General features: G+C 51.0%; 1 protein-coding gene across 1 annotated transcript in view; it reads right to left on the reverse strand.

Annotated features, from left to right (window-relative positions):
- Positions 1–11,798, reverse strand: part of CBS (cystathionine beta-synthase) — a 25,213-nt gene that overhangs the window by 4,316 nt on the left and 9,099 nt on the right. Inside the window, exons 9-13 of the mRNA XM_007451134.1 lie at positions 11,426–11,510; positions 11,009–11,114; positions 2,992–3,069; positions 2,679–2,813; positions 1,861–1,969 (exon numbers count right to left, since the gene is read on the reverse strand). Of these exons, the coding sequence (XP_007451196.1) occupies positions 1,861–1,969; positions 2,679–2,813; positions 2,992–3,069; positions 11,009–11,114; positions 11,426–11,510 (513 nt within the window). The remainder of the gene's footprint in view (positions 1–1,860; positions 1,970–2,678; positions 2,814–2,991; positions 3,070–11,008; positions 11,115–11,425; positions 11,511–11,798) is intronic.

An 11,798-nucleotide genomic window follows, 5' to 3' on the forward strand; every position in this document is an offset into this window, starting at 1 on the left:
CACACAGCAGAGAACCAGCAGGAAAGGCCAGAGACACAACAGGACTGGACTCAGGCACGGGAAGGGGTGGACAGCATGCACACCACACCTCGGAGGGACCTCAAAACACTCTGCTGGGCTTCCCTGGTGGCACAGTGGTTAAGAATCCGCCTGCCAATGTAGGAGACACGGGTTCGAGCCCTGGTCCGGGAAAATCCCACATGCCATGGAGCAACTAAGCCCGTGCGCCACAACTACTGAGCCTGCGCTCTAGAGCCCGGGAGCCACAACTCCTGAGCCCGTGTGCCACAACTACTGAAGCCCTCGCGCCTAGAGCCCGTGCTCTGCAACAAGAGAAGCCACCTCAATGAGAAGCCCTTGCACCGCAACAAAGAGTAGCCCCCACTCGCCGCAACTAGAGAAAGCCCGTGCGTAGCAACGAGGACCGAACGCAGCCAATATTAAATAAAATAAATAAATTTATATAGAAAAAAACCAACAACCCACTCTGCTTCATGAAAGAAGCCAGACAAGGGTACACGGTGGGGCTGCGTACGCGCACTAGCCCAGGGAGGGCGCGCGGTCTACGGGGCAGGACAGATGTGCGGGGAGGGGAGGGGAGGGGAGAGGAAGCCGGGGTAGGAGGGGGCGAGGGGATGGATACGCTCACTCTCGACTGTGGTGTCGCGGGTGTGTGTTCATTTCAAAAGCATCAAATGGGACATGCTATGTTCAGCTCAACGCAGGGAAGACGAGGGGCAGAAACTTCCAGAAATGCTGGTGGGCAATGGCATGGGCGGAAAGGTTGCCCCTGCTCGGCCTGGCTGGCAACCCACATGCATGTGACGCCGGGCCCTGTGCTCCCCACTCAGGTGCCACGGGGGCCAGGATAGCCTCTTGGAGCTTCCACTGGACTGGAGGGCAATAAGTGCTCCAAGAACACACCTCGTGTGCTAGGTGCTCGGGGCCTGGGGGTCAGAGAGGCCGAGAGGGGGGGACTGGGGGTGGGGGGCAGGAGAGCAGAGACAGCCGGTGCCAAGGCAGCAGGAAGGGACCGGCCCGTCTGAGAACCAGGGCAGGTGGCCGGCAGGAGTGGAGGCAGCCGGGGTCACAGGGCCGGGAGGCGGCTGGGCTTGGCAGGGAGGGGCAAGACCCCACCCACGTCTCCTGTGGTCTCTCCAGCCACAGAGTGTTAGGGCCAGGAGTGCGGGGACCACGCTAGAGGCGAGGGCAGGGGGGTGGATATGGGGAGAAACACACAGATTCTGGTGACATTTCAGCTACGTGTGAGGTGGGGAAAAAGGAAAATCAAATCCATTCCTAGATTTGGGCTCCACCCACTGGCCTTTCAAGCGGGAGACAGCCAGCGACCCACACTCCCACTCACTGGGGCTGCCCTGACCCCAGGCACCCTCGGGGACACAGAGTCGGCTCTGCCCTGGCCCATCACAGGGTGGCCATCATCTCAGGATGACCTCGGGGTCTGACCAGCCCCGGCTCAGCCCCCAGAATGTTCTAGTTCTTATTAAATACTTAGGCGTGCCAGGTGATCTTAAATGAGGTGTGCACAGGACAAAATCAGGGCCTGGTGCCCTGGGAATGGTCACGCTGGCAGATGCCTGGCTCGGCTGGGATGACGGTCCCTGGGCTTGCCAGTGACCACAGGCATTGCCAAAGTACGGGCGTGGGTGAGGCCTCACCAATGCTGGCCTTTCCCCACCTGGGGCTTCTCGCTTTGTGAAGCTGGGGTGAATTGTCAGATTTAGGGGTCTGATGGGGTCTGGGGTGGTGTCAAGGGTCAGGGGCGAGGGACACGTGGCCCCGCCTCCCGGGACAGAGCTGGTCTCAGCACCGACTGCTCAGGCCTCACGGGGCTCGTACCTGTTTGAACTGCTTATAGATGATTTTTCGAACTTGGTCCGACGGCTGAACCTTCCCCGCGAGCAGGGACGACAGCATGTTCCCCAGGGTCACCATCCCCAGGATCACCCTGGGGAAGCGGGGACGGGGCAGGAGTCAGCACTGGTGCCTCTCCCGCACTCTCCACACCCCACCCCACCCCCCGCCAAGACAGCAGAGTCCAGCACAGCCACTCTCAGCGTCAAACCCAGAACTCCTCTTGGAATCAACCACTATCTGCCCAGGGTCTCTGCATGGCAGGAGCCGAGCAGTGACCAAACACCCTGCCCTTGGAGCTGACCGTCCAGTGCAGCCAACGGTAAACCAGTGAGTCCTCTGGGCATCTCCATTCTGACAGGTGTCAAGGGTGACCAGCTGGCCAGTGTCCTGGGACATGGGACTTTCGGTGCTAGAATTGGGACAGTCCCAGGAGAGCCCTGATGGTGGGTCACTGTCACCAGGGCACGTCCGTCACGGCCTCCCACTGTCAGGCACATGCCCAGAGCCAGGGCAGGACCCTACACCGGCCTCCTGTGCACATGCTGGGTGCAATGGGCTGGGACCAAGGCATTAAAGCCCAAAGGGTTAATATGAGCAGCCCCCATCCTGGCCGGTGCTCAGGGACCAGCCGTCCAATGCTCTGAGCATCTGAGTGCAAAGTGACCAAGGTCAGCCGGCCAGCTGTGGGGTCCACTGGGCTGCCCCGTCCAGCACCGCTGACACAGAGCAGCGTGGAGCACAGGCTGGAGGTGCCCAGCAGAGCCCAGAGGGCAGAGCTCTGGATGGAGGCTGAGACTGACCCCGACTCGTCCACCACGGGCGCCTGGTCGAAGCCCTTCTCCCGGAGGATGTCGATGGTGTGCTCACAGGTGACCGTGGGCAGCACCGTCAGCGGGGCCGACAGGCTCAGCTCCTGAACTCGGAGGTGCCACCACCTGCAGGAAGAGGGTGGGCCAGGGAGGCCGTGAACTGGGAGGATGAGTCCAGGACAGGGAGACCGCAGGGGCGCCCAGCCAGGGGCAGGACAGCACACGTGCCCTGGGTACCAGGAATGCAAGTCCCGAGCCACACGCGTGTGGCTGGGGAGAGATCTCTGCTCAGAGGCGTCCTCACCATGGCTTCTTCACCAAGAGGTCCTCCTCCTTCATGAAGCCCTTCTGCAGCATCCACCTGTCGCTCAGGAACTTGGACCTGCGGCACCACAAGTCACCAGGGTCTCACCACCACCTCTGCCCACAGTGAGGGCGGAAGTTCTCAGAGAGAGAAAGCCCAGCATCCCTCCCCAGACCCCACAGTCCAGCAGAGACCCCAAAGGGGCTGGCTGGAGGCTCCATGAAGAGGCCTGAGAGCCAGATTCCAGAAAGACCCCCTAGGGAACTGTGGTCGACGGGGGCATCTGGTCAACCAGGGCTGAATGAACTCAGAGCACAACAGAAGGTTCTGTGGTACGCTGGGACCTGGGACCTGGGACCCTTTGCTGCAGTGCCTGCACCTGGACAAACGTCTTCTCAAGCAACTATGAGGGACTAAAAATAACTGCATGCACAGCACAGCTGAGGCAAATTAAGAACAAAACAAGATAAAAAAGACCAAAAACCCAACTGCCACTTCTGAGTTGCTGGGAGCAAAAGCAGGGTCCTGCAAATGCCCCATGTACACAGCACCACAAAGGGGTGGGCAGACCACCTAAGCCACCCCTCCAGCCCTGACGCCTGGACCCACCCCTACCCTCACCCCACTTAAGGGACCAGCTCACCCCCTCCTCAGCGAGAGAGCAAGGGAAGCTGTTACTTGTTTTCACTCCCTCCTGCTGCAGAATGAGTCCCAATAAAGCCTTGCCTGAATTTCTTGTCTGGCCTCTTATTAATTTCTATTGATTAAAGAGTCGAAGAACCCAGGTGGGTAACAGTTCTGTCCCGGATCCTGTGCCATCATGTCCCCTCGGGGATCCTGGGTGGCCCCTTCCCTGGCTGTCCTCATGTCTGCTCTGGCAGAGGGGGATGAGGGACCCCATCCCACCTGGGGTCGGAGGACACCAGACCAAGCCTTGGGGTCTGCCAGAGACCTGCCCTAAAAAGGCAGATGAGAAAGCACCTGACAAATAGCAGCTTAGGCCTGGAGCTAGAGGGGCTGGCTTGGAGGTAAGACCTGTTGAAAGCCCAGAGTGACTTCAGTTTATGGGTGAGGAAACTGAAGCCCAGAGGGCAAAGAAGAGTTGTTGACCCTCACCAGCCATGTGGCTGACAGGGTCTTGGTGCTCCGGCCAGGTGTCAGGCCTGAGCCTCTGAGGTGGGAGAACCAAGTTCAGAACAGTGGTCCATCAGAGACCTCCCGGCCCCTTGTAAAATCAATTGGCAAGAGCTCTCCCAGAGATCTCCATCTCAACATTAAGACCCAGCCCCACTCAAGGACCAGCAAGCTACAGTGCTGGACACCCCATTCCAAACAACTAGCAACACAGGAACACAACCCCACCCATTAGCAGAGAGGCTGCCTAAAATCATAAGTTAACAGACACCCCAAAACACACCACCAGAGGCAGTCCTGCCCACCAGAAAGACAAGATCCAGCCTAATCCACCGGAACACAGGCACCAGTCCCCTCCACCAGGAAGCCTACACAACCCACTGAACCAACCTTACCCACTGGGGGCAGACACCAAAAACAACGGGAACTACGAACCTGCAGCCTGTGAAAAGGAGACCCCAAACACAGTAAGTTAAGCCGAATGAGAAGACAGAGAAATATGCAGCAGATGAAGGAACAAGGTAAAAACCCACCAGACCTAACAAATGAAGAGGAAATAGGCAGTCTACCTGAAAAAGAATTCAGAGTAATGATAGTAAAGATGATCCAAAATCTTGGAAATAGAATGGAGAAAATACAAGAAATGATTAATAAGAACCTAGAAGAAATAAAGAGCAAGCAAACAATGATAAACAACACAATAAATGAAATTAAAAATTCTCTAGACGGAGTCAATAGCAGAATAACTGAAGCAGAAGAACGGATAAATGACCTGGAAGATAAAATAGTGGAAATAACCACTGCAGAGCAGAATAAAGAAAAAAAGAATGGGGCTTCCCTGGTGGCACAGTGGTTGAGAGTCCGACTGACAATGCAGGGGACATGGGTTCGTGCCCCGGTCCGGGAAGATCCCACATGCCGTGGAGCGGCTGGGCCTGTGGGCCATGGCTGCTGGGCCTGCGCGTCCGGAGCCTGTGCTCCAAAATGGGAGGGGCCGTGGCGATGAGAGGCCCGTGTACCGCAAAAAAAAAAAAAAAAAAAGAATGGAGGACAGCCTCAGAGACTTCTGAGAAAACATTAAACGTGCCAATATTCGAATTATAGGGATCCCAGAAGAAGAAGAGAAAAAGAAAGGGACTGAGAAAATATTTGAAGAGATTATAGTTGAAAACTTCCTTAATATGGGAAAGGAAACAGTCGATCAAGTCCAGGAAGCACAGAGAGTCCCATACAGGAAATATCCAAGGAGAAACACGCCAAGACACATATGAATCAAACTATCAAAAATTAAATACAAAGAAAAAAATACTGAAAGCAGCAAGGGAAAAGTAACAAATAACATACAAGGGAATCCCCATAAGGTTAACAGCTGATATTTCAGCAGAAATTCTGCAAGCCAGAAGCGAGTGACAGGACATATTTAAAGTGATGAAAGAGAAAAACCTACAACCAAGATTACTCTACCCAGCAAGGATCTCATTCAGATTCTACAGAGAAATTAAAACCTTTTCAGGCAAGCAAAAGGTAAGAGAATTCAGGACCATCAAACCAGCTTTATAACAAATGCTAAAGGAACTTCTCTAGGCAGGAAACACAAGAGAAGGAAAAGACCTACAATAACAAACCCAAAACAATTAAGAAAATGGTAATAGAACATACATATTGATAATTACCTTAAATTTAAATTGATTAAATGCTCCAACCAAAAGACATAGACTGGCTGAATGAATATGAAAGTATATAAGCCATCTACAGGAGACCCACTTCAGACCCAGGGACACATACAGACTGAAAGTGAGGGGATGGAAAAAGATATTCCACACTTAGGGACACATACAGACTGAAAGTGAGGGGATGGAAAAAGATATTCCATGCAAATGCACATGAAAAGAAAGCTGGAGTAGCAATTCTCATATGAGACAAAATAGACTTTAAACTAAAGACTATTACAAAAGACAAAGAAGGACACTACATAATGATCAAGGGATCAATCCAAGAAGAAGATATAACAATTGTAAATATTTATGCACCCAACACAGGAGCACCTCAATACATAAGACAAATGCTAACATCCATAAAAGGGGAAATCGACAGAAACACAATCATAGTAGGGGACTTAACACCCCACTTTCACCAATGGACAGATCATCCAAAATAAAAATAAGTAAGGAAACACAAGCTTTAAATGATACATTAAACAAGATGGGCTTAACTGATATTTATAGGTCATTCCATCCAAAAACAACAGAATACTCTTTCTTCTCAAGTGTTCATGGAACAGTCTCCAGGATAGATCATATCTTGGGTCACAAATCAAGCCTTGGTAAATTTAAGAAAATTGAAATCGTATCGAGTATCTTTTCTGACCACAACACTATGAGACTAGATATCAATTACAGGAAAAACACTGTAAAAAATACAAACACATGGAGGCTAAACAATACACTACTTAATAACCAAGAAATCACTGAAAAAAATCAACGAGGAAATCAAACAATACCTAGAAACAAATGACAATGAAAACACGACGACTCAAAACCTATGGGATGCAGCAAAAGCAGTTCTAAGTGGGAGGTTTATAGCAATACAATCCTACCTCAAGAAACAAGAAAAATCTCAAATAAACAACCTAACCTTACACCTAAAGCAATTAGAGAAGGAAGAACAAAAAACCCCCGAAGTTAGGAGAAGGAAAGAAATCATAAAGATCAGATCAGAAATAAATGAAAAGAAATGAAGGAAACGATAGCAAAGATCAATAAAACTAAAAGCTGGTTCTTTGAGAAGATAAACAAAATTGATAAACCATTAGCCAGACTCACGAAGAAAAAAAGGGAGAAGACTCAAATCAACAGAATCAGAAACGAAAAAGGAGACGTAACAACTGACACTGCAGAAACACAAAGGATAACGAGAGATTACTACAAGCAACTCTATGCCAATAAAATGGACAATCTGGAAGAAACGGGCAAATTCTTAGAAAAGCACAACCTTCTGAGACTGAACCAGGAAGAAATAGAAAATATAAACAGACCAATCACAAGCACTGGAATTGAAACTGTGATTAAAAATCTTCCAACAGGGCTTCCCTGGTGGCACGGTGGCTGAGAGTCTGCCTGCCGATGCAGGGCACATGGGTTCGTGCCCCAGTCCGGGAAGATCCCACATGCTGCGGAGTGGCTGGGCCCGTGAGCCATGGCCGCTGAGCCTGTGCATCTGGAGCCTGTGCTCCGCCCAATCACAAACACTGAAATTGAAACTGTGATTAAAAATCTTCCAACAAACAAAAGCCCAGGACCAGATGGCTTCACAGGCGAATTCTATCAAACATTTAGAGAAGAGCTAACACCTATCCTTCTCAAACTCTTCCAAAATATAGCAGAGGGAGGAACACTCCCAAACTCATTCTACGAGGCCACCATCACCCTGATACCAAAACCAGACAAGGATGTCACAAAGAAAGAAAACTACAGGCCAATATCACTGATGAACATAGATGCAAAAATCCTCAACAAAATACTAGGAAACAGAATCCAACAGCACATTAAAAGGATCATACACCATGATCAAGTGGGGTTTATTCCAGGAATGCAAGGATTCTTCAATATACGTAAACCAATCCATGTGATACACCATATTAACAAACTGAAGGAGAAAAACCATATGGTCATCTCAATAGATGCAGACAAAGCTTTCGGCAAAATTCAACACCCATATATGATAAAAACTCTCCAGAAAGTAGGCACAGAGGGAACTTACCTCAACATAATAAAGGCCATATATGACAAACCCACGGCCAACATCACTGTCAATGGTGAAAAACTGAAACCATTTCCACTAAGATCAGGAAGAAGACAAGGTTGCCCCACTCTCACTACTAATATTCAACATAGTTTTGGACGTTTTAGCCACAGCAATCAGAGACGAAAAAGAAAGAAAAGGAACCCAAATCAGAAAAGAGGAAGTAAAACTGTCACTGTTTACAGATGACACGATACTATGCATAGGGAATCCTAAAGATGCTACCAGAAAACTACTAGCGCTAATCAATGAATCTGGTAAAGTAGCAGGATACAAAATTAATGCACAGAAATCTCTTGCATTCCTATACACTAAGGATGAAAAATCTGAAAGAGAAACTAAGGAAACACTCCCGTTTACCACTGCAACAAAAAGAATAAAATACCTAGGAATAAACTACCTAAGGAGACAAAAGACCTGTATGCAGAAAACTATAAGCCACTGATGAAAGAAATTAAAGATAAAACAGATGGGGAGATATACCATATTCTTGGATTGGAAGAATGAACATTGTGAAAATGACTATACTACCCAAAGCAATCTACAGATTCAGTGCAATCCCTATCAAACTACCAATGGCATTTTTCACAGAACTAGAGCAAAAAATTTCACAATTTGGATGGAAACACAAAAGACCCCGAATAGCCAAAGCAATCTTGAGAAAGAAAAACGAAGCTGGAGGAATCAGGCTCCCTGATTTCAGACTATACTACAAAGCTACAGTAATCAAGACAGTATGGTACTGGCACAAAAACAGAAATACAGATCAATGGAACAGGATAGAAAGCCCAGAGATAAACCCACGCACACACGGTCACCTTATCCTTGATAAAGGAGGCAAGAATATACAATGGAGAAAAGACAGCCTCTTCAATAAGCTGTGCCGGGAAAACTGGACAGCTACATGTGAAAGAATGAAATTAGAACACTCCCTAACACCATATACAAAAATGAAGTCAAAATGGATTAAAGCCTAAATGTAAGGCCAGACACTATAAAACTCTTAGAGGAAAACATTGGCAGAACACTCAATGATATAAGTCACAGCAAGATCCTTTTTGAACCACCTCCTAGAGAAATGGACATAAAAACAAAAACAAACAAATGGGACCTAGTGAAACTTAAAAGCTTCTGCACAGCAAAGGAGACCATAAGCAAGACCAAAAGACAACCCTCAGAATGGGAGAAAATGTTTGCAAACGAAGCAACTGACAAAGGATTAATCTCCAAAATATACAAGCAGCTCATGCACCTCAATGTCAAAGAAACAAACAACCCAAACCAAAAATGGGCAGAAGAGCTAAACAGACATTTCTCCAAAGATATACAGATTGCCAACAAACATATGAAAGGAGGCTCAACGTCACTAACCATTAGAGAAATGCAAATCAGAACTACAATTAAATATCATCTCACACTGGTCAGAATGGCCATCATCAAAAAATCTACAAACAATAAATGCTGGAGAGGGTGTGGAGAAAAGGGAACCCTCTTGCACTGTTGGTGGGAATGTAAATTAATTCAGCCACTATGGAGAACAGTATGGAGGTTCCTTAAAAAACTGAAAATAGAACTGCCATGTGACCCAGCAATCCCACTACTGGGCATATACCCTGAGAAAACCATAATTCAAAAAGAGTCATGTACCACAGTGTTCACCGCAGCACTATTTACAATAGCCAGGACATGGTAAGTGTCCACTGGCAGATGAACGGATAAAGAAGATGTGGCACATATATACAATGGAATATTACTCAGCCATAAAAAGAAACGAAATTGAGTTAGTTTTAGTGAGGTGGAAGGACTCAGAGTCTGTCATACAAAGTGAACTAAGTCAGAAAGAGAAAAACAAATATCGTGTGCTAACACATATATATGGAATCTAAAAAACAAAAAAAAGTTTCTGAAGACCTTGGGGCAGGACAGGAATAAAGACGCAGATGTAGAGAATGCACCTGAGGATATGGGGAGGGGGAAGGGTAAGCTGGGACGAAGTGAGAGAGTGGCATGGACATATATACACTACCAAACGTAAAATAGATAGCTAGTGGGAAGCAGCCGCATAGCACAGGGAGATCAGCTCAGTGCTCTGTGACCACCTAGAGGGGTGGGATAGGGAGGGGGGGAGGGAGGGAGACGCAAGAGGGAAGAGATATGGGAACATATGTATATGTATAACTGATTCACTTTGTGATACAGCAGAAAGTGACACACCATTGTGAAGCAATTATATTCCAATAAAGATGTTAAAAAAAAAAAAAGGCAGACGAGGACCAAGAAAGTGGGGAGCAGAGAGGACCCACAGCCCCCCAGCCTAGATGTGTGTGCCCGAGACATGATCATTCAGTCACACTCTCGCCATTTCTCTGCGCACACACAGGCAGGAGTGCGCACGCACAGCAGGCCGGCCCAGCACACAGGGAGATGGCCGTTCTCACACACCGTGCGGTATGACCGGATGGCCATGCTCAGGGCAACCTGGCAGTGGACACCCAGACGTGCCTCAACCCCTGCTGGAACGGGCGCCCACCAGGGGCAGCGGAGCTCACCCGAGGTATGTAACCTGCCACTCCTGGGCCTGGGAGGAAGCCCGCGGGTCCGTGGGGGAGGTCTCTAGCCCCCTGTGCCCTTGTTCCCGCACAGCAACCCTGGCTCTTTCAGCCGGTGGCCCCAGACAGGGGCCGTTAGCCCAGAGGACAGGAATTGGAAGCAGGAGGCTGCAAGCTGCCGCCTGGGCAGGTGTGCAGATACTCAGCACCATCGGACTCGAAGGGGCCTCGGAGGCCAGTAGGCAGGCATCGCACAACCCGTCCCCGCGGCCGCCGAGCCCAGCCTGGGTCTCGCCAGGTTGGGGCTGGAGTGTGAGCGAAGCAGCAGAGCCGGTGCTCCCTGCAGCGGGGGGTGCGGAGGCGTTCTTAGGGCAGCTGCGTCCTCCTCCGCGTCCCCCGCGGCCTCACAGACCCCCCATGCCCCCTCCCTCCTGCTGCTGCGTCTCGGGGAGGCCTGGCGGGCAGCAGAGCCGGCACAGGCGCCTGGGGGGCGCAGCGCGGGCAGCCAAGGGGCCGGGGGGACTGCTCCTTACATGTAGTTCCGTACAGAGTCCGGCAGGATCACCACGCAGCGCTGCTCTTCCCTGAGCTCCTGGGCGGCCTTCACGGCCACCGACATGGCACTGCCCGCACTGCCGCCTGACGGGAGGGTCGGGGTCAGACCCGCCGGGGGCGGGTGCGTGCGATGCGTGTGTGCACGCCCCAACACGCTCTGGAGGGGTCCTCGGGGGAGAGGCCGGGCTCGGGGTGCTGGGGGGACCCCCGATTCCCACTGTCCACCCACATTCTCCTCGTTACCACTGAGTGTCACGACCAAACCCTCCTCACACAGAACCTCCAAGCCCTGCAGCAGATGGGGTGCAGGTGGGCCGGGCAGCCTCAGAGCGAGGGTGTCCTTCAGGGGCTGGACCAGCAGCTGGCAGAGGGCGAGCGCCCGGCGACCCACTCACCGCACAGCAGCCCCTCCTGAGCGATTAGCATGCGGGCGAAGGCGAAGGCATCCTCGTCGTTGCTTTTGAACCACCTGTCCACCACCTGCGGGGGACCGAGGGCAGGCGGTCAGGGCGGGCAGCGCTGGGCGCTGGGCAGCGCTGGGCGCTGGGCAGCGGGGGTGTGGTGGGCGTGGGGACCACCGCCCAGGTTGCAACCTCACAGAGGACCTCGGTCCAGGAGGTCGTGACCCTCCAGGGATGCGGCCCAGCCCCTCGTCTGGGATCCAGGACTCACATCTGCAGACCTAGGTCACGCCCCAACCCTCCCCCCCCCCGGGAATTCGGGTGGGAGCAGGATGGGGGCGGAAAGAAGGGAATACCCTTGTGACCA

The sequence above is a fragment of the Lipotes vexillifer genome, unplaced genomic scaffold (genome assembly GCF_000442215.2).
Source record: "Lipotes vexillifer unplaced genomic scaffold, Lipotes_vexillifer_v1.1 scaffold1761, whole genome shotgun sequence".
In the NCBI taxonomy this organism is placed as follows: Eukaryota; Metazoa; Chordata; class Mammalia; order Artiodactyla; family Lipotidae; genus Lipotes; species Lipotes vexillifer.